This window comes from Dermochelys coriacea, chromosome 8 (genome assembly GCF_009764565.3).
Source record: "Dermochelys coriacea isolate rDerCor1 chromosome 8, rDerCor1.pri.v4, whole genome shotgun sequence".
In the NCBI taxonomy this organism is placed as follows: Eukaryota; Metazoa; Chordata; order Testudines; family Dermochelyidae; genus Dermochelys; species Dermochelys coriacea.
Window position 1 is genome coordinate 106281759 of NC_050075.1, and position 23310 is coordinate 106305068.

The 23310-nt window shown below is 44.2% G+C and overlaps 1 protein-coding gene across 6 annotated transcripts in view; it reads left to right on the forward strand.

Moving 5' to 3' along the window:
* Window positions 1–3244: 3244 nt before the first annotated feature.
* The window catches only part of KIF2C (kinesin family member 2C), a 49407-nt gene continuing 29341 nt past the window's right edge, over window positions 3245–23310 (forward strand). Inside the window, exons 1-9 of one of the 6 annotated variants that reach the window (XM_038414287.2) lie at window positions 3245–3487; window positions 6926–7020; window positions 9610–9717; window positions 10041–10089; window positions 12609–12656; window positions 13741–13863; window positions 17242–17355; window positions 18893–18993; window positions 21432–21527. In XM_038414287.2, the coding sequence (XP_038270215.1) occupies window positions 3424–3487; window positions 6926–7020; window positions 9610–9717; window positions 10041–10089; window positions 12609–12656; window positions 13741–13863; window positions 17242–17355; window positions 18893–18993; window positions 21432–21527 (798 nt within the window). In that variant the 5' untranslated portion in view covers window positions 3245–3423. Of the gene's footprint in view, window positions 3488–4111; window positions 4161–6925; window positions 7021–7273; window positions 8585–9609; window positions 9718–10040; window positions 10090–12608; window positions 12657–13740; window positions 13864–17241; window positions 17356–18892; window positions 18994–21431; window positions 21528–23310 lie in introns of those variants that run through there. The other 5 variants (XM_038414288.2, XM_038414290.2, XM_038414289.2 and 2 more) reach the window with 5 other exon arrangements.

The window sequence follows — 23310 nt, forward strand, 5'->3', positions numbered from 1 at the left end:
TCAATCAGAGGGACTTGAACTAGGAGGTTTCCTGCATCCCAGGTGCGTATCCTAACCACTAGGCTAAAAGTTGTGAGGGAGGGCCTCCTCCCCCCTGCCCCACTGCTGTGTCTGTGGAAGCTGGCTTATAGGGGCCTGCTCTGGTAAGTGTGCACAAAGCTTTGCCTACCAGATTGGGTCCTGTCGGTGTGTGAGGTGGAGGAATGTCTCTCTTCCCTGGTTTGTGCATCACAGTGAGGGTTAGGAGTCCAGACGCTGCAGTGCTGTCGTGTACAGGCAGCAACATAGGTGCCTAAGGAACTTTTCCTGCAAAACTATGGGTGCAGAGTTAAATTAGACCTCTACAAAGTTCAGCAGCAGCTGAGTAGGCGTTTTGGGAATCCCAGTGGGGCCTGATTCTGGGATTTAGGTGCCTAAGGTGACAATTTGGTGCAGAAGTCCTTTTGTGCATCTAGCCTCGAGTGATCAAAGAACCAGGGTCAAGGATGCACTTGTGCCCAGGGGGTAGTTGTGGGTAATGAATATGCTGTAGTCAAGGAAATGACTGAAATGTGTTTGTTTGTGTGCTGACTTTATTAGGAATTGATACTACGGGTGGATGTTACATAATTTGTGGGTTGCGCTGTACCTCGACCTTTTTCAGCTGAGTTCTACCCCAAAAAATTGATTGAATGAACAAATAACATAGGGAATACATAACTACTTGATTTAAAAAAACAATAAACTAAGAACACAGTGCAAACCTGAGGCCAGTGGAACTGTGGCATGGTCAAACTGAAGATTCAGAAACTCCTGTAGGTGATGTGTTTCAAGGGGTTCGCCTTCTCCATATTAGGGTGACCAGATAGCAAGGGTGAAAAATCGGGACAGGGGGTGGGGGATAATAGGTATCTATATAAGACAAAGCCCCAAATATCAAGACTGTCCCTGTAAAATCGGGACATCTGGTCACCCTACTCCATATCCTGGTAGGTGGATTGTTCTGGAAGGAGTTGTAAAGCTTGAATGAAATGGTTGTCCCTGTCTGGTGTGTTCCCTATAGTCTGCAGGACATTGTAAGGTTGGGGAGCAGTGCTTGACCTTTGTCACAAAAGGTGCTCCAACTGTGCTGTGTAAGTCTGCATCATGTCCCTTTCCAAGGCCATGCACTCTACTTTGATGCTTTGTGATTGCACCAGGAAACCTTCCCTCCAAACTTCTGCCTTCAAGGCCCTCTGTTGGGATGCAGACCCTAGCTCCTGGAACATTTCCTCTCTTGTCTTTTTTTTTTCCAGCCTCTCTGCAGGTGCTAACTTCCCTCTTTGCACAGGCGTGGCATTACAAGTGCTAAAGGAAACCAGAAAAAACACAAGGCCTTACTGTCCCCAATCCTAATCTCCATGCCAACAATGATACAATGTTTCTTTTCCCACCATTTTGGAAGGTCATTCCTATCTTCTCTTCCCACTCTGGGGTTCGCTTCCAGGTGGTAAGACATTTTCTAAATTACTTCCCCTTATATAGGACTCCTGTCAAAATGCTGGGTGGGTGGCCGTGGTGTACTTAGATGAATGTTGGCTGTGGGGTGGGTGAGTGGCTGTGGAGGTTTTGGGGAGTAGAGGGGGCTATTGGGTCGGTGAGGGGCTGCAGGGCAGTTAGTAATTGCCAGTACACCCCTGCAGGCTGCCCTTACGTTGGACGATATTACCCTCGAGCCACTTCACAAGAGACACAGCAGAGTCTTCTTCAAAAAGGGCGCTGGGCAAACCACAAAGATATGCAGCCTTGCTTTTTACCAGGAGGATTCCTCCAGCTGATGCAGGGGTGAAAGGGAGACATGGGCAGTCCTAAGAGAAATCAAGTGTGTCAGAAATCAAGGCCGGCAGCAGAGCCAGTCTCTGGGCAACCTCATGTGTGCAGCTGGCTTAGTAGGCTGCCTGATTGCTACGCCGCCTGGCTGGAGGGAAGAATCAGCAGACCATCTCTGAAGCCCAATTCATCATCACATGGGCAAGGAGTGGGAGCATTACCGGAGGCCTCCTGTTCTTGTTGCTTGTCTTCAGATACTTCTGCTGGAGTTCCTTTGCTTTGACTCAATGCTGGGACCAGCTCCATGAGCGCCCCCTCACCTTCATTCCTCTGACAGTGTCTTGTAGATGTGTTTGTTCTGGTGACTCATCTCCAGATGGGACTGGACATGCTGCTAGCTCTCCAAAGGGGACTTTGTGGAGTCTCTGGCTCTTCTCCTTTTTTAGTTAAAAGCTGCTGGGGAAGGATTTTTCCTTTTTGATTTTTTAGAGTAATTACCTTTTCCCCCTCCATTTTGGATGGGAGGATTTATTGGATAGCGGGGAGGTCAGTGTTGGGAGTCACGGGGGGGCAAGGTTGGTGAGAGAGATAAGCTTAGAGCTCTCTGTAAGCTCAAAAACTCATCTCTCTCACCAGAAGAAGTTGGTCCAACAAAAGATACGACCTCACCCCCTTGCCTCTCTAATATTCTGGGACAAAGAGGGCCACAATAACACTGCATACAGTAGTGCTGGGAGCATCATTCTGAAATGCCTCTTGCACTCTGGAAGTTAATTTCACAGCCCGAAATGCCTGAAGCGCAGGGGCCCTGTTCCACACCACACCCACAACATGGGGATGCAGTTCAGCCCCATGCAGAGGCTGATGGCTGCAAGGGCATCCTGCCGGCGACCTTCCCCTTGGCCAGGCCGAACCCAAAGAGCTGCTGGCATGTGACACAGGGAAAGACACCGCTTTCCAGCTTTCACTGTAAATACACGGAGGTGTTTGTAATGTGACCCCCCTGCTCAGGGAGACAGCAACAAGTCCAGGCTGGGGGTAGAAGTGGGGTGGCCAGTGACTCACGGGGGCACATGCTGAGTGGGGGACAGATTCTCTGGAGTGGGAATCACTGTCCCCTCTTTTCCATTATCCCTGATTATTTGGGTCCTACAGGCAGGGTCAGGGCCTATCCCTCCCCGGTTGCCCCTCGCCTGCAGGCCCGGGGCCCGGACAGAGGGGGAAACCCTGCCTGGCGTGTCACCGCCACGTGTAGCTGGGCAACTAGACCGCCCCGCCCTAGAAGGACTACATCTCCCAGGGTGCACCGCGCGTGCAGGCCCCGCAGCGCCCAGAGATACGGGCCTGCGGTATGCTGGGAGTTGTAGTTCCCAGTAAGTGCGCTGGGCCAGGGCCCCTCGGCATGCTGGGAGATGGAGTTCCCTGTACACGCATAGCACGCTGGGCCTTGTGGTTCCGAGGCCGCGTTTCCCGGTAGGCCCCGCGGCACGCCAGCGCGCGGAGTTTAAATCGGCGGCGGTTGCGGGGGCCCGCCATGCCCAGCTGCTGATTGGACGCGGAGCCGCTGGGCCCTCGGACCCCTTCGTGCCTCCCTTTGTCCAGCGGCCCCGAGGACCCCCCCCCCCCCCCGGCGCTATGGACTCCGCGGTCTGCAGCCGCCTCCAGCCCGGCCGGCTTATTAAGATTCAGCGGAGCAACGGTGAGTGCGGGGGGAGCGCGCGCGCGCGCGCGCGCGCCTCTGACAGGATTGACCCCCGCCGCCTTCCGTACCGCCCCCTTCCTCGAGGCCCGGCTGGAGGGGTCCCCTCAGCGGGCGGGGGGTGGTTGGTTGGTTGCTTGGCTGGTTTTGGGCGCCCATCTTAGCCCGGATCCCTGTCCCCGGTGCCCCTTCCTGGGCAGGCCTTTCCCGTTCCGTCGCTGCCCACTCGCCCTTCTCCCTGAGCGCAAGGCTTTGCCTTCAGCCTTCTTGACTTCCAGACCCTTTCTCTAGCTTGCCCAGGTCCCTGCTGCTGGGTTCTGACCCTGGCCTCGCAAGAGCCTTTGCAGCCCTGCCCAGCCTGGTACCCTCTGCGAGCTTTGTAAAGGGGTGCACTCTTGGCTGCTCTCTTCCCCAAGTCCTTTCCGAACGTTTTCACTCGAGCCAGACCCAGGCCAGGTCCCCACCCAATATGCCTGAGTGGGAACCATTGATAACTACCTATGAGTATGGTTTTCCAACCTCATAGTAGGTTCATCTGGGATCGATTTCCCCAGTTTGCTTATGAGAAGGTCACATAAGACGGTATCAAAAGCCTTACCAAAGCTGAGAGCTATCCCATCTACTGCTTCTTCCTATCCACAAGGCTTGTTCCTCTCCTAAAGAAGGGTATTAGGTTGGTTTGACTTGGTTTTTTTTCTTGCCAAATCTGTACTGACTGTTACTTATTACCTTATCTTCTAGGTGCTTACAAATTCATTGTTTGCTCCCTTATCTTTCCAGGTACCGAAGTTAAGATGACTGGTCTAAGCCCTCTTTTTATAGATGCAAAAAGAAAAGGAGTACTTGTGGCACCTTAGAGACTAACAAATTTATTAGAGCATAAGCTTTCGTGAGCTACAGCTCACTTCATCGGATGCATTTGCTCTAATAAATTTGTTAGTCTCTAAGGTGCCACAAGTACTCCTTTTCTTTTTGCGAATACAGACTAACACGGCTGCTACTCTGAAACTTTTTATAGATGGGTACTGTATTTGCCCTTTTCCAGAGCTCTGGGATCTCTCTCTTCCTCCACAAATTCTCAAAGATAATTAATGGCTCAGGGATCTCTTCTGCCAGTTCCTTAAAATATTCTAGGGTGTATTTTGTCAGGGCCTGCTGACTTGAAGACGTCTAACTTGCCTAAGTAAGGCCTGGTGTAGAATAGAAAATTAGGTCAGAGTAACAACATCTCTCAGGGGTGTGAAAAATCCACACCCCCTGAGCAGCATAGTTCCACCAACCAAAGTCCTGGTGTAGATGGCACTAGGTCAACTGAAGAATTCTTCTGTTGCCTAGCTACTGCCTCTCAGAGAGGTGGATTACCTATGTCAACAGGAGAATCCTCCCGTTGCCATAGGTAGTGTCTATGCAGTAGCAATTTAAGTGTAGACATACCTTAATTCTTAACTTGTTCTTCACCTATTTTAATCCTCTTGCTTCTAGCTTATTTGTAAAAAGTTTTCTTGTCACCCTGTATGTTCCTAGCTAGTTTAATCTCATTTTGTGCCCTGTCTTTTCTAACTTTGTCCCTACATGCTTGTGGTTGTTGTTTTGTTTTATATTCATCCTTTGTAATTTGATCTACTTTCTAGGGATGTAAAAGGTTAACTGTTAACCCCGGTGGCCCCACGTGGGGTCAGAGGGAGTGGCCCCAGCCCTGCTGCTCCGGTGGGCTCAGTCTCGGCTGGATTGGCCTCAGCCCCCACTGTTTCCCCCAGCTACCACAGTTAACGGTTAACCGGTTAAACAAAATCATTTAAATCATTTACCCGTTAACTTTTTTTAACTGATATTTACATCCTTACTACTTTCTTCTACCTTTGACTCTTTGAGTTTCAGGCTATTAAAACAAATCTATCATACTTCCCATCTTTCCTATGCATTCAGATAGTTTGCTTTTGTGTCCTTAATAATGTCTATTTAAAACTGCCAACTCTCCTGAACTTTTTTTTCCTCCTAAGACTTGCTTTCCATGGGATCTTACATACTATTTCTCAGAGTTTGCTAAAGTCTGCCTTCTTGAAGTCCATTGTCTTTATTCCGCTGTTTCTCCTTATACCTTTCCTCAGCACTCCCCACCTCTGGGAAGCAGCCTCTCTATTGGGGGTGAGGGGTTAAGAGGAGAGCCCCCATCCACCCTGGACCTCTGGGTTGCAGCTGGGACAAGTCCCTTTCTTCCCTGTCCTGTCATCACTGGGTATGCAGTTTTCAGAGTAGCAGCCATGTTAGTCTGCATACCCAAAAAGAAAAGGAGTACTTGTGGCACCTTAGAGACTAACAAATGTATTTGAGCATAAGCTTTCGTGAGCTACAGCTCATTTCATTGGACGCATCCGATGAAGTGAGCTGTAGCTCCCGAAAGCTTATGCTCGGATACATTTGTTAGTCTCTAAGGTGCCACAAGTACTCCTTTTCTTTTTGGGTATGCAGTGAAATTGTAAGAGCTCCATGCTGAAATGGGGCTGTCATATTCCCCCAATGTGTGCTTTTTCCCTCTGAAGCATCTGATACTGGCCAGTATTGGAAGACAGGATACTGGGCTACATGGATCATTGGTCTGACCCAGTATGGTTGTTCTTGTATTCTCACTCTTGCCTTTGGTTGCCTCTGTTGGACTTACTGCTTGTGATGCTTAGGGGACTGGTCTTCTTACAGACTTGGCTTTTTTTCCTTTCCATTATTGATGTAATCTTTCCAATGACACAAGGCATATATGAGACTCTGTCCTTTCCAAAGGAGATTGAAAATGAAAGGATTCTGTAAACATGTTTAGCAGACTTCAGTGCTATTTAAAAAGTGGTTTCTGGTCCTAAACAGACCCTTGAACTCCCCCAGGCTATCTTTGTGTGCATTTTTTCTTTTTTATGGGACTCTTTTTTTCCACTTAAAAAAAAAAAATTCCCCTGGTTGCCGTGTAGGAAAACCCCATATAAATGGGAAAACATGTATACAAAGTGCTGCCAAAATAAGTTAAGTAAGCCGGAACACTGAAAGACTTCTGGCTCTAAAAATAGCACACAACACCTTTTCTGGCAGGGATGTGGTCTTTAAGCTATTATTGTCCCTTTGCTGGGTCATTAATTTCCTTTGGGCAGCTGGGTCCTCAAGGGTGTTGGTACTCTTAGGACATTGCTGGCTGACAGCAGAGTTAACAGCTTTATTGCTTTTTTGTGTCTTGAATGTTTATCCAATATTTATAGTATGAAGGCCATTCCCAGATTTTAACAATGGCTCATAGCTTTGGATACAGAACACTGGCAAACTTCTCTCTGAAAAACTAGTCTTCCAATCTGTAGTTGGTATTACAGAGATGAATATGGGAACTTGTTCTCTTCAGCAAAAGTTAATTGTCTTGTGTTGAATGACTTGATAAATTCATATTTCATCTTTAATCCTTAGGCTTAATTCACAGTGCAATTATAAAGACTGTAAATGTTGAAAGGCTGTCTGTCTCGGTAGAATGGTCAGAAGGGGAATCAACCAAAGGAAAAGAGGTGAGTGTGAGAGGTGTCCCCATGCTCACTCTATCTAGAGTAAAGCAGCATCTTTGAATTGCATAGTTATAAAGCATGGGGCTGAAATCATGACTCTCTTAAATAAAGATCCTTTGGGCTTAAAGCCAGTTTTCTTACATGTGTTTCATAGAATTCCATGGCTCATTAAACTGAGGGTTAAAAATATAGTATTTCTGTCGCCTAGGACAGGAAGAAGAGCTTGGACAGTTCACTTTTTGCTTGTGGTGTGTTCTAACTCTTCAGATTCAAATGCATAAAAGTTGTAATATTTGGTTTGGAAATGCTGCAGATGAAGATTTATCTGTTAGGTTATTTTCCAAAGAAAATTAAGATTCTATTGGCCTTACAAAAACTAAGTCTGTTTTTACAAATCCTTAATTTTGGGCCATGTTTGTCTTTGGATCTTTAGTTTGAGGGTAGGAAAACTGTGAAAACCCCTTATTGCTCACTTCTGTAAACTGGACCACTGTATTCCAACTAATCACAAATAATAATTGCAATAGTATTGCTGACATACAGTGCCTCTGAGGGCAATGTTTTTTTTATTTTTTTCTAGTAAGAATAGTTGATTCAGAATAAAACTGTATGTATTTATATACATACATTTGTTTTACGACTCATAAGTGATGAGTTATGACTTCTTCATTAGTGTCATACTTTCATGCTCTTAACAAAGGCCTGGCTTACGCAACGTTGGCAGCTCTCTATTGGTGTTCAGCACCTTTAATGATCTCTCAAAAATTTTCTGGAAGAATTTCCTAACATATGGCAAAATGTGAGATTAGTTGGATACTTTGGACATCCCCTACCCACTTATGCATTAAAACCATACTTAGACTTAGAGATCCAATAAAATATCTCCATTGTCTTTGACAGACAAGCTGAGAGAGAACTGGAGATATTTCTAATATTCTGCCAGACATCTTCCCACTCCATTGGCTGTAGAAAAGGGGTTTCCTTGTTTCCCATTTGTTTTGGAATCTGATTTTGTAAATCTCTTCCCAGCTTGCACAATTTACCACATTCCTTTCTTTAGTTCTGCTTATTTTATTTTCACTCAGGGAAACTTTTGCTTTTCCTGAAACTTAGTGTATGTTTATACTGAGGAGTTTGCTCACAAGATCCCAGATGTCTTTGCAACAGATGGGGAATTAGCCGTGAGGTTTGGGCCAGAGTCCAACTGCCAATTGCATTGTCTGAGACTTGAAATTCTTATCAGATCTATGCGAGTCAGAAGTCTAAATATGTACCGGCAGGTAGAGGAAGATTTGAAAGATGAGGTGGCACTCTGACATTGAAGCTGGGTATGCTATGTCATGCATAATCACCATTAATAGATGTTTTGCAGGCAAACTAGTTTGAACTCTACCAGTGCAAACCCATAAGCATAAGATCAATGAGGTTACACAGGTATCATGGGGGCCTAGGTTTTTTGACTTGCAGAACCTCCAAAAGTGATCTGCTATCGTAATGGGAAGAAACCATGACTGTCAGAGCCCAGGTGAGTTGGAGGGAGTGGCATTTACCAAGGTCTGTCTTAGAAGTGAGTAAACTTGATGATTGTCCTGGGTTTCCATAATACTTGGAGACAATCACCTATCTAGAAATCTGTTTTAAAAATCTGGTGAATACTTTAACTCTTTTGTATGAGAACAGTTAATATTGTGTATTTCCTCATTTTACAGAGGATTAAATGACATAGAGGCTTTAAGTAAAAACAACTAAAAGGCTTTCTTGTGCAGAATAGATACTATTTCAATATCAAAGGCAGCTTAGTTTCGGTGGAGGATGAAGTGATAATTATACAACTATGTGGCATACAAACTCTGTGTTTTATAAGGTTATCTTTACACAGTAAAAATAAGGGGGAGAGACTCAGTTTGTCCCTAAGTTTTCTCCTTCACAGCCCAACTCCTCACTACCCCCCTCCTCCCCCACAGACACTTGTGACATCACACTTTTCCAGAGCTGCAGAATGTTGTAGATAAAGGATTATGACTTCACTAAAGGGTAAAGCAGGAGTTTGGAGGTTGAGGTGAAATCACTTCTACTTGCAAATAGCAGGAGGGTGAGTATGGGGAAAATGCAGATGAATTCAATTGTTTTGGTTTAAATATTGAATGCTTCATTTACCTCCGTGTGAGTAGCTTGTTAATAAAATTATTTCAACAAGCACAACTATACTGTAAACTCCTAATGCTCTCCTAGAGCAGAAATCATGAAGTGATTGAGAGCTTTACTAAGATTAGCCACAAGAGATTAAACGGTGACAAATGTGCTTTGCTAGTGTTTTCAGAAGTGCCCAATGGCTCCTGCGGAACTGAGTGTTGGTTGGCAGATGCTGGTAGATGGTCTAACTAGCAGATTTCTATTGTAGTCCAATTAGACTGCTCAAGTGGAATTTAAAATACTACATTACTAATCAAGGCAACCCTAATTTTCCACATCAAACAAATGAATGGCTTATATTTGGTTGCCTTTATTTAAGGTTTATGTCAAGCTATTTGTCTTACATTGGAGTTAGAACAGAAATTGTCTGCTATGTAAATCTTGTCTTTGCCTTTGTAGATTGAGATTGAAGATGTGATGACAATAAATCCAGAGATTTTAGAAGAAATTTCTTCTGCTTCTGATGTGAAAGAGAACCTGCCTCTGCAGGAGAATGTAACTATACAGGTATGTAATCCTTAAACTCTTCAGACTCTTGTTATGGTACTAAAATTCAAACCGCAGCATGTCGGAACATAAATAACATTGCAAAATAAGTGCAGATTATTTTTAAAACTGCTTTGATTCTTTCACTTGCATTCCATTTTAAACTTTGAGGTCTCAGGGTATGCATGTTTTGTTCCATATGGATTTTTTTGGGGCTTCCTGTGCTGCTTTCTATAAAAGAACAGGCACATTCTTGTATTTGTTACCATATCTTAATTGTATAATGCAAAGAGCACGGTAGATGCTTCAGATACTTACTGCAGTGGCTTTTTAACTTTTTGCAGAAACAAAAACGTAGAACAACGCTTTCAAAAATTCCTGCTCCACGAGAAGGTAAAAATGACTCTTAATTCTTGTCTATAGTCATAAGACAAAAATAAATTATGCTGGAGATTTACTCTAATTTAGGCAACACAACGCTACAAAATGTACTAGTTAAGTAATTGTACTTTATGCTGGTTCCTTATTGAAATCTGAGTCTTAAATTGTTAGTCCTAAGGCATTCTGAGGTTTTTCTGTGTCTTGGAGGGTTCCTACCTTGGGTACCCTAATACAGGCCTACTGCCAGCAGGCTGCTTTTGTGTGTCTCTGAGCTGGCAAGTTGGTAATTGTAATTTGTCTTTAATCACAACAGTGTTTTTGTTTTTTTTCCTCTTCCAAGTATAGTTCTACAGGCTTCAGGGGAATTCTTACTACAACTAATACTAGTAAATTTTACTTTTGCAAATTCTATAATCCAGTGGAAAGTGAGTGCGTAGAGAGGCTCCGGAATAGGGTCAATGATTCTTGTGTCAACAGAATAAAATGTTTTAAACAAAGCTAGTTGAGGATTGGCATGTTGCAAGGGAAGGTGGGGTCCATAAGAGGTTATTCTTCCTGGGCTGGCAGATATGAGGCTAGCTGGGAAATACACTGGACCCTTGCTAGAACGAGTGTCTATATAGCGCTAATTTGCATATAAATTGCAAATAAAGTCGCAGCCAGGGATTCCAAATTTAATTACTTTAATTGCAATTCATTTTAACACAATCCCTGCTATAATGCGGTACTGCGCATGGATCCCAAATCCTGCATTCTAGCGAGGGTCTGGTGTAGTTCCCTTCTCATATCTAACTTTAACTTTCAGATTTTAGTAGAATAACTTATTTCTTGGGGCTTTTTGTTAGTTTGGGGAGGAAAGATTACTAGAGTGTGTGCAGTTTGCCACCTCAATGCTCATGGTCACAAGCAATGTTCCCTCTAATTTTTGACAGGCCGTGCGCACAAAAAATTTCTTCTGTGCAAATTTGTGTGTGTGGTGTTTTGCCGTGTGCGCAGGGTTTAGGATCTGTGTGCACGCGCACAGCTTTGAGGGAACAGTGGTCATAAGTGTGACTAGCTCTCCATAGAATTCTAAGTTACAAATTAGCATCCTATGCTAGCTATGTTCTCCTTGCCCCCTGCCATGTTGGCTCTGCCTTCCTTCCCTCCAAAAGTGCAGCAAGCCTCCTGCTTGCTACCATTTGTCCTGTCCAGTACAGGAGTGCTAAGCTCTGGAACAGGAGGCTTTCACCCCAGCTGCTACTGGCTTTCTGAACTCTCTCTTGGCTTTCTGTGTGACCTTGGAGATGGAAGGCAATACAAATCTTGTTGCAGCCAGTGGCAGATCTGACAGGAACCCAAGCATCCCAAACTGTCACTAATCCAAGTCCCTGTCACTAATCCAGGGAACTCTCCATAAAACGGGTAGACTGGAAATTGTACTAGGAGTTATTGCCTCTAGGCTGGTCACTCCCTGGAAGTGAATGGCTAGCTGACCAATCAAGTGCTCTTAACCTAGCCAGTCACTGACAGATGGGCAGTGCCCTCCTTAGAGGTACTCTGAAGCATACAATATAAGTGAAAATTTGCAGTGCATGTTGCCTGGCTATTGTCCCAGTGTTTTAGTGCAATGGTTCTCAACCAGGTACTCGGAGGTCTTCTGGGGGTACATCATCTCATCTAGATATTTGCCTAGTTTTACTAGGCTACATAAAAAGCACTAGTGAAGTCAGTACAAACTAAAATTTCATACCGACACTGACTTATTTATATTCCTCTATATGCTAGACACTGAAATGTAAATACGATATTTATATTTTATTTGGTTTATTTTATAAATATGATAAAAATGAGAACAAGCAATTTTTCAGCAATAGTGTGCTGTGATACTTTTTTGTGGTCTTTTTTTTGGTCTGATTTTTGTAAGCAAGTAGTGTTTTAAGTGAGGTGAAACTTGGCGGGTACGCAAGACAAATTGGACTCCTGAAAGGGTTACAGTAGTCTGGAAAGGTTGAGAATCACAGACTTAGTGCATAAAAGACCAGCTCCGAATCCAGCAAGAAAGCAAAGTAGTGGGTGTTCTCTTTTGCAAAACATCTATGCTACAGTAGCAGGGAACAATATCCTCCTATTTTGAGCCCTGCGTTAAACTGATTAGAAAGCTCAACACTTTCAGGTCCTGCAAACCTCTTTGGCTGAGCACATAAAAGGAAGCAAAGTCCTCATCAATGTGTAACGTGTACAACTGCATCAGCTCCTGAGGGAAGCTAAAATAAATGGTAACTCTTTTTTTTCAAAGTTAATTGTAAAACTGGGTCTGCCTAAACTAATCTTGCCAGTCTTCTGAATTATGGTATTCTGCCCTGTAAGGGAGCAGTGGTGTCACCATACTGCATGTCAGTTCTTTCTGTAAGGACGTGATCAGAGTGCTGGAGACACTGAGAGTGTTTCTGGTGAACTCAGGTTTGGAAATTGTTACACTTCACAAAGGACACAGCATTTAATTCCATCTCCAAGCATAATGAAAGTACAATTCTTTTTTGTTCCTAAAGTGGCAACGGTGATCCCTAATGTCTCTGCCCCCGAGCAGCAGCAACCAGGTAAAGAATTCTGGTGTGATCTGCACTGAGCTTCATGGGCACAATTACAATTCCTGTGCACAGGGTTTATCCACTATTCTAATGAACATTTGGTGTGCAACAGAAATCTTGTCTTCACATGAGAATACTCATTGCTCTAGTCTGGATAAATTCCTACAATTTAGAGGTGATAATAGATGCAATTTTTATATTGCACTCCAAATTTTTCATGTAAGATTTGCTTTCTTCACAAAAAAGTCCTATTTTAAACTATTTGAATGGGTGATATAGCCTTGGCATAAAAGCTCTAAAAGAATTTCCAAGTAAGAAGCTGGCCACTATTTTAAAGTAATAGAGACCCGACTGCTAAGACATTAATTCCCTTGCAGCTTGCATGGTAAATCTTGATAGTGCAGCTTTTATTAGACAGATGCTGCAATCATAGCTTTTAAGTGAATTTAGCATCGGTGGGAGTTTCCACACTAGCTCTAACTGTACTTGGGTGACATGGTGATGCAGGATACCTCCTCAACCCTCACCTGGAGAGACTGTGATGACAAAGAAGCTGTCTCCATTTGTATGCTGTCTTTGGAAGTCACCACAGAGACTTTAACCAAGGTGCTAATTTTGTGATGTGTGGACTAAGACAGATAAATTCCTGTCAAATAGTCACTGGATTTAGAACACCTTCATCAAGATTGATTGATCCAGTGACCAGGAGTATGAAGATGAGCCTTCTGGTCCCTTTCAAGAATGATAGTTCAGGAACCTCAGCATAAATTAATGAATTCTAATTTTCTTTTTAATTTAAAGTGGAATAGGAAAAGGAATCCATTGGAACTGCAAATCTGGAGGTTAATTATTTATCTTGCACTAGTGGCATTTTTTTCAAGAACACTCTCTTCACCAAACGGATAATTTTCTAGCACCCTGCCTCACCCTAAGTTTCTCGAAAGATTTTGAGAGCCTGCTGTGAATGGTATCTTTTTAACCAGGCTGCTTTCCTTATTGCTCTTTTCTTTCATGAGCATACTGATCTTTTTTGAAGAAACTGGCCTGCTGTTGTCAGTGCTCAATACTGACCTTGAATTCTTTATTTCCTAAGTATTACGTAGCCGTTCTACCAGGATGTCTGTTATCACGGAATCCCAGGGCAGCCTCCAAGATAATGAGATGGAGGTGGATCCCTCCACTTCTACACAAACAAGAAACCATTCAACAGTGCCTGGTGAGTGGAGACAAGACCAGTAAAACTGATTAAACTGAACTGAATGTCTTATGTGTTTCAAAATGCTTCTCATGGGTGTGCAAACTGTAAAAGCAGAAAGAAATGACCAAAATCTTTCCCTTTTAAACAGAGAAGGGAAGAGACCACAAGAGGTCCATGATCATGCATTTTACATAGGGCTTCTAATTAAGAGGGATTTCAGATAACTTCAGAAATTCTCCTGATTTTGAAAAAATAAATCACTTAATTCACCACATGCATGTCTTGGGATGAATCTGACATCTGTTTAACAGTGCACAATAGCATACGTAATGCTAGGATGGGAAATGAAGTATCTACTCTCTTGGAAGTGCAAAGTGTATTTTTACCCACATGGCAATTTGGTTTGAATGGCAGGGGTAATGGCCCTACTCTTGCTAAAAGAGCTATTCATAGTGCATTTTCTATCTCAGCTGAAAGACTTAACAAGAATAACTTAAGATGGGGACAATATTTGGGGACAAAGCTGGATTGCCTCTGAGCTGTACTGGGTTGACAGATTCCATTAATTGGGGATATGGATGTACTTGAGTGTAACTAAAGTACTTCAAATTCTGCAGCAGTATTGATTACTTGTAGTCACATGTATTTACACTTATTGGGTAAGGAAAGTATTTGAGTCCTGCTTCGTTCTTTTGGAAATGCAGACTTAATGCTTTATTGGTAGCTACTACTGTTAATTTTGCTACTTCACACAGCAAAAGCATGTATGCTGCATGTTCCATATTGGCTTTCATGATGGGCCCTGAACTTTAGAGAGGTTGTTTGTTAAAACTCAGTCTGTTCCATGCAGACTTTGGACTAAGACTACTTTTTCAAAGCCAAAGTGTAACACAGTTGATTTTTTTTTTTTTAATTGCCTGTTGCACATGTGTGACAAATGTGGGAACTAGTAATTGGAGTCCTATATATGCCTCAGTTTCCCTGTGTGTTTTGCATTGCTATGTACAGACACTGAAAGGTTAAATTGGCACTTGGGGCAGAGCAGGAAACATGAGGTGCATTGTATCACATAACAGTCTGGGGTGAAATGAACGGTGGTTAAAGGTCTGGCTGAAACAACCCTATCAGTGGAGGATCCAGAAGGACAATGAGAACCCCAACAACTGAACAATTGATAACTAGCCACAGGAAACTCTGGCAGGCAGAATATGTGAACTCTGCATGAGTCAGCAGGAAGAAGGCAGTGTCCTGGGGTGACAGGAGGCTAGGGTAAGAGTTGGCCTTTCGAGAGACACAGGAGCTCACCTGGGATGGACAGACAGACCTGATCTACATCTAAAACTTGGGTTGATCTAACTACATTGCTCAGGGCTGTAAAATTTTGCACCCCGTGCTCTGTATTAGGTCAACCTAACGACCACTGTAGACACAGCTAGGTCAACAGAAAAATTCTTTGGTCAACCTAGTTACTGCTTCTTTGGGGGGTGGATTTACTGCAGCACAGGGAAAAACCCACCAATCACCGTAGTAAGTGCCTGCACTGCAGCAGTGTAGTTGTAGCTGTGCCATTGCAACGCTTGTACTGTAGGCATAGCCAGAGAGAGGAAACCAGTATGGGAGCTCTGATTTGGCCAGTATGGACTGTCTCAACCTTTGCTTCTCTATGGTAGCCGAAGGACTTCCCAATGCTGTGTTCCAGTTGACTAATAAACCCTGCTCTGTTTTGAAAAGGCTGCCTGGTGTCACTGCAAATGCATGCTGAGGTGCACTGATCCTTGAAGAACAAAACGTCTCTGAACAGGAGTCTTCCCCAGTTAGACTCGCTGGGCAGAGCTCATGGTGTGAAATGAGTGCTGGAGCCCAGAGGCTGTTGTGGAAGAGTTGGACCCCTTGCTGGTCTGGTACATTGAAGGGATTCCTCCAAGGGACCGTGTAAACGCAAGGGCATAGCACAGATCCTTGGCTCTGAATCAGCATGTACAACTAATTTTAAGGCTAGACATGCATCGTTATGCAGATGCAAAACATTTTCTTAAGCACGGTTCTCAACTAGTTTGCTTTAAAGTCACACTGCTTAAAGTAGGCAAATGCCTTAATCTTCAGACTTCTATCAATGAGATCCATAAACTGAAAAACGTAGCCCAGGCTGAAGACACTGCATAGATCTTGAAACTTGATTTCATTTAAATCTCAGACCTCTAATATGAGTCAAGCTTGAAGGGGGGGAAAAAAATAAAACTACTAACGTTAGTCACATTTTAAATCAAGACAACTCGTCCTAACCTGTGACGTGCATAAATGAGGCAGTCCTGAGCCTACTGCTCTTGCCAGTTTCCTCTTAATAGGCACTTTTTCCCCTAGCCAGCACTTTTTGTAGCTTCCCAAAATCTTTTTAAGAAAAAATGTAAAAGTCCTACCCTTTTCTCATTGAAACAAATGGCAGTCTCCATCTACTTCAGTGGGAGCAAGATTGAGTCCTAAGGCTACTCAAGCATCATAAATTACTTTAAGGCTTAAAGGAGACAGTGGGTGAGGCAATCTCTCTTTTACCAACAGAAGTTGATCCATTAAAAGATATTACCTCACCCATCTTGTCTCTCATATTTAAGCCTTTACATGAGTTATGCTGCCAAAATCTCTCAAAGAACTCTTGCTGGTAGAGGAGAGATTGGTATGGAATGAGAAGCCACTTGTGTCTCACTTTAGAAACAAAACAAGAGAGAACCTGCATACTTCATGCATTTGAATAACCTTATGTGGAAATGTATACTTGACCTGCAATTCGGACACTGGGCAAACCTTGATTTTTAAGAAATCCAGTGCAAAAATCTGTATGAATACAATGTTATGGCTGTACAGGTAAGTAATAAAGATAGGAAATGCAGAAGCTAAGGTACGGTGCATAGATATCTTCACTACAGTAATCTTCAGTTCCATAGTCAAGTATTTAAGTAACTTTATCTTGGATCACATACATGCAAAGATGTGATCATATAATTGGCAGTACTATGATGCACACAAATGAGAATAAAGCTAAGGGTGTGTATAGTACAACCTTACAGCAGAGTTCTGCGCTATCCTAATACATTGTTATATGTTGGCCTATTAAAGGAAACACTTACAGATTGTGAACTATTATTGGATTGGCAGTTTTTTATACTAAATTACTATGAAATGGTCACTGGGTGCCTGCATCCCATGCAAGTGCTGTACCTCCTGGGTTAGTCCTATCTCCCTCACCTGCCATAGAATTGGAGAGCAGGGCAGCTCATGGCCTGACTCCTCTCCCTCCCCACCCTCTCCTCTTGTCTTGGAGCCCTACAAATCAGAAGGCTGTTCTCCCTCATTTCTGAGGTCTAACAGATACTGTTCCATTGACCTGCTTCCTTTCCACAGCTGACCGAGCCCGAACTACCAGGCCACGTTGTGCTACAGAATCCTCACTAACAAATGTACATGAAGTTATAGAAGAACATGCATCTATCAGAAGCAGCTCTTCAGCAAATCCAGGTAAATAAGAACTATTGTCTGAGGACTGGCTGGCTCATTGACCAGCAATGCATCTCTAAGCAGCGTCGGTTAAGATTATTTCCCCAAATGCTCATAGGTTTAATATGACTTCCTGGAAAGTGGCTTAGTAGCAAAAGCAAACATCCTGATGACTTCAAATTTAAATATGGTACAGTTCTGATATACAAATAGATCTGTCTGGAAGGACTGGTTCCACCCCAGAATAGCAATACAATGGCTTTCTGACTAGCTTCAGTAGCTGGTAGCTATGCTTTGTGAAGACACCACTGGTCACTGATATTTTTTTTTTGTTTTTGTTTGTTGGGGGCGTGGGAATCGCCCACACCAATAAGGTGACCTCCTACCTTTTTAACTTTAGGTGCCTTAATGCTGTGCTGCTATGGCTTGGAGCCCTGACACTAGTAGCCAGCCCTCAAGCATAAAGTGATCCACTGGCTTCCACCAGCCTCATTACTCCAACAGTCCAGTCCCAAGTCTACTAAGTTCTGTAACTGCCAGGTACCCTGACTTCCCCTCTGCTTGTCACCCCCAAAGGTGTGAACAGCCCCCAGTTATCAGTTCACCTTTGGCATGCACACTCCACACAGATTGCACAGCAGAGACATGCTTGAGGTAAAAATAAAGTTCATTTAATAGAAAAAATCAGATGAACTAGTAAGGAAAGGCAAACACGAGTTACACAAAATAAACATAGATACAACTTCAGGCTTTACACTTCTATATTGGATAAATTCCCTTTGCTAATAGTTACCCATTGCCTCAGAACAGTTTCCCACAATACTCCCTGTTGCAGAGAGGATCCAGTGTTTCATGGACTGCTTCCTGCGTATAGGCTGCCCCTCAGTTTCTGAAGCCTTTGTCCTCAACCCCCTTCCCTTTTTAACAGGGTTTGCAGCCTTTTTCTTTCTCTCTGATTATGGTTATTCAGAGTGTGGGGAATTCCCTTTCTGCTTGATAGCTGAGGCATCTGTGTCTTCCCATTAACTGTAATGGTTCTGTTTCTCTCTTCCTGGGCTGTATTATGGATCATCATTTGTGTTTGGTTCTGTGTAAACACCTGGCTCAATAGGAGCCCCTGCCTGCTGTGAAGTGTATTTGAAACTAGTACAGTGTATGAGCACAATACTCTATGTACATAGATTCATAACCACAGTCTGTATAAACATCTTCTAATGACCATCAAGTTCAGAACACTACAGGCTTTCATAAGACCTTACTTGATATATTTATTAACAACCTTGCATACAAAACCAATTGATTCAGTTGCTAACTCCTTGGGATTCAGACCCTTGTGGTATCTGTACCTGGATTGTCACAACCACTGGGCACAACTAACAAGGAACACCCTCTCCAGGACAAGATGCTATGTCATGATATCCCAGTTTGTACAGAAGAGGGTTTTGTATGTGCATGGGTGGGGGGGAGGGGGCAGATAAAGAAATTATTCTGCCTAAAAGAAACTTGTTTGTGGTAACAACTTCACATAAAAGTGATATAAATGTCTGTCTTTTTTTAGTTCGGAGGAAATCTAATATTGTGAAAGAGATGGAGAAAATGAAAAGCAAGAGGGAAGAGAAGAGAGCCCAGATAAGTGAGATCAGAACAAAACGGGCACAGGTGCAGTATTTGATCAGGGAATAACCCTTGGTTCTGCAGAATAAGCTGGGATAAGAAAAATTCTATAAAATAGTGTGTTTATAATGGTCAAACTAAAACACATTTTGGACTAACGTGCCCAGTGTTTGGTTTCAGTTTACACTTGCTGTGGATTTTGTTTTAAAGTGTCATGCATAAGGATGTAAACAAAACCTGTCTGCTCTCTCCAGACCGAATTTGTTTAGGGGTCTCCTGGGTAGCTGTTTCTGCAGTTGAAGGCTTTTAAACCCCAGACTTGCTCTTTCAGTTGCAGGTGGCATTTCTGAATCATAGAAATGTAGAACTGGAGGGGGACCTTGATAAGTCATCTAGTCCAGCTCCCTGCACTGAGACAGAACCAAGTATTATCTAGACAAGCTTTTTTCAAACTGGGGTCTGTGGACCCCGGGGGTCCCTGAGAGTACTCCAGGGGGTCCACTGGCCCCACTGATCAACTCCTCCCCCTCCCTCCCAGCACCTCCTGCACACTGGGGAACAGCTATTCCCTGGCATTCAGGAGGCACTGGGAGGGTGCGGGGAGGAGCGGGAACAGGGTGCACTTGGGGGAGGGAGCAGAATCATGTCCAGGGCCACCAGCCCCGCTGATCATCTAGGGTTGCCAATCCTCCCAGTTTTGCCGGGAGTCTCCTGGAATCAGGCTCTATCTCCAGGGGGCTACTGAAGGCAAACTGGGAGCTTTTAGGCACTAAAAGTCCAGCAGGGCTAAGGCATGCTTCCTGCCTGTCCTGCCTCTGTGTTGCTCCCGGAAGTGGCTGGCAGATCCCTGCGGCCCTTGGGAGGATGAGGGGGCCAAGGGGTCTTTGCATACGGCCCTTGCCCTGAGCTCAGCTCCCATTGGCTGGGAACTGAGGCCAATGGGATCTGTGGGGACGGTGCCTGCGGCCAAGGGCAGCACACAGAGATCCCCTGGCCCCCCTGCCGAGGTGCCACTGCCAGAGGGATGTGCCGGTTACTTTTGGGAGCCACCTGCAGTAAGCACCGCCTGGACGGAGCCCTCACCCCTTCCTGCACTCCTGCCCCAGCCTGGCGAAAGTGAGTGAGGGTGCGGGAGAGCGAGTGATGGAGGGAGGGGGGATGGAGTGAGCGGAGGGTGGGGCGAGAGTGGGGCCTTGGGGGAGCGGGTGGGGTGGGCCTGGGACTGAGTGGCAGGGCTTGGAGGTCTCTGAAAATGTTTAAATAAAAATGGGGGTCCTCGGGTTGCTAAAGTTTGAGCACTACTGATCTGACCATTCCTGACAGGTGTTTGTCTAACCTGCTCTTAAAAACCTCCAATGAGGGAGATTCCACAACCTCCCTTGGTAACTTTGTTGTACTACTTAACTACCCTTACAGTTAGGAAGCTTTCCCTAATGTCTAACTTCCTGGCTTCAGCTGAAGCCCGTTACTACTTGTCCTCTCCTCAGTGGACATGAAGAACAACTTCTCCTCCTCCTCTATAACAACCTTTTATGTACTTGAAGACTGTTGTCCTGTTCCCCCTCAGTCATCTTTTCTCCACACTGACAAAACTGGGTTTGTTTAATCTTTCCTCATAGGTCATATTTTTTAGACCTTTTAATCATTTTTGTTGTTTTCCTCTGGACTTTCTCCAATTTGTCCACATCTTTCCTGAAGCCCAGAACTGAACACAATGTTCTTGAAACTATCGCCGTATTTTACTGAAACAGATTTTATCACTTTTTGGATAATTGAGCTAAGCATAAATTGAACAAAATGGTTGGCCACTAGCAATGGAAAAGCGAAGTGGTGACAATTGCAATACTGAAACTCATTGACGAATGGCAGGGTATTGAATGTTCTCTTCTCTTCCCCGTCATGTGAATCTGCCTCAGGGAGTGCAGACATAATGCAGCATTCTTATCTCTTCTCACTACGCATGGGGAGGAATTTACCATGCATAAAATTTAATGCTCTTCTTACTGTTCTGCATTGTCAAGTCTTAAAATTCATCGGTATGGCAGTCAGTGTAAACTTCCCAGTTTGTTTGAGGTGCTACAACGCAGACACAGCACATGGATTTGGTACTATGGAGAGGAAAATTGGGGTACAAATGGAGAAATACAGGGTGTGTTTTTTGTGGGAGAAGGCAATGGATGGGTAAAGAGGAGGTGTGCTTATCAGCAGTTGAAATGAGTACTGAAAACTCCTTCAGCTCTGTCCCTTCTGCTGCATAGGAAGATTCCCCCTTTCAAGCAAAATGAGATTAGAATCCTAATCATTCCATCAGGTTATTTCTAGTTCGAGTCTTTCACATGTCTTTGCAGCATGAGGACAGAGTAACAATATACTGAGTTCTTTAGCTGCATACAGACTAGTGCCCTTTGTACTCAGAGGTAACACCTTTCTTGGCTGTTTGCTAAAGAAGATAAAGTATGCTAATGTCTGTCATTGCCCTGCAGGAATTTGATAGCAGCTGTCCAAACTGGGAGTTTGCACGGATGATCAGGGAATTTAGAGCTACTTTAGACTGCCAACCAATATCTATGAATGACCCCGTAAGTAAATATTTGGAATCATTGACTGCAACGTACCAATATCACCTGTGATTTTTTTTTTCTCATTGAACACTAGTGCTTTGATAGTCCTTATCGAAGACATAACCAGAAATACTTGAACTTGCCTAGTTTTAACTTGGTGTAGCATGGATAAGCAGGAATAGTGTGACATCATGGCTTAGTATTGAGCTCTCATTGCAACATGGAAAATGTAAGTTAAATATTAGGAGTAACTTCAAAGCAGATCAGCAGAACAAGTTGTGAAGGTGGTGGTGGGAACTGCCACTTCTGGAGTTAAGACTACATTGAATGCCAGAATAACTGAAGTATCATCCTAGCCTCAGAAAAAGATTACTCTGATCTGTCAATGACAAAACTTGAGTCCAGAGAAGTAAAATGTAACTTGCTAGCTGTCGACCCGTGTTCCAAACTCTTGACATGTTGGTCAAGTGCCTCTAACATGAGGAGGCTGAAAACTAAGCAGTGATGTTGTAAATGCCACCAAACTGCAGAATAGAGATTTGCCCAGTCCACAAATTCTTTAAATACCTCTTCTGGTTCAGCTCAGCCAGTGACATATGCAGAATGTGGTCTCTCCCAAACAAAATGATCCTGTAGCTGGACTGCAGCGATTCCTAAACTTACTCCTCTTACTGAAGAGCTCAGATCTATTGAGGTCACTATGCAGTTAACTTCGTAATATGCAAATCTGGTGATTACAGACTTAATAATTTTATTAAGATGTTGCAGTAAAAAGAAAACAGTACAGGGTTTAAGCATAGAAGTTTCTGGTTATCAGGGAATAAGGTACAGATTATCAAGGAGCGTGAAATTCGGTTTAGGAACGGGTGGCATAAGGAATATATAATCTGCAATCTCCCCGATTGGGGGTAAAAGTTTAACAGGTCAAATTACAGACATTGAGATATGGGGGTGTGGAGTATAATGGCTATGTTCAGGTGTGGAGTATAATGAGTGGGTATGATGATGACAATGGATTTATTCTGATTTGGTGGGGTTTAATGTTCAGTGAGTTTATGGTTCCAGTTCATATTGTCCAATGGAAAAAGTCTCAGTCCCTTTCCCATAGTTGATGCACGATGTCGTACTGGCTCACACCTCCTGGTACTGTCGGTGGCCGGTGATGTGTTTGACGTAAATGTCCCTGGACTATCAGATGGTGTCCGAGACCATGAGGCACCACCGCATGAGCCGTGCGTAGCATCGACCGATCCCACAGGTCCACAGCACACGCTCGTCGCAAGGGTCCCAAGCGCCCAGGGCTCCGACAATCAGGGCATCCATCTGCACCTCGTAGCCCTTCGCTCTCAGGGTGTCTGCCAGGGGGGCGGATTTTTCCAGCTTATGAGTTCAGGTTTTGCGGAAGGCTGGGGTCCTCTTCTCAAAGGAGACCGTGATGTCGACGAGGATGATCTTTTTCTGGGCCTAGTCTGTGACTACCATGTCAGGTAGCAACTGGCTGTCAGTACCAGGGAAGGTGCAGTTCATGGCGACCTCCTCCAGGCATGGTGCAATGGCTTTCACCAAGCGGTTCTGGATGGCATTGTAGCGCAGCTGCCAGGCTCTGGAGTGGGGCTTGCAGCTGCACAGGACGTGGGGCAGGGTCTTGTTGGAGTAGCCGCACTTCCTGCAACACTTGTCTCAGTTCTCGTGGCGGACGGCTCTGTTGAGCGGAACGCAGTTGAGCTGGGCATGGTGGATGAACCGCCAGTCGGCGAAATGGGTGAAGCCGCCCCCAGCGAGGAAGTGGTTCCTGGTGTCC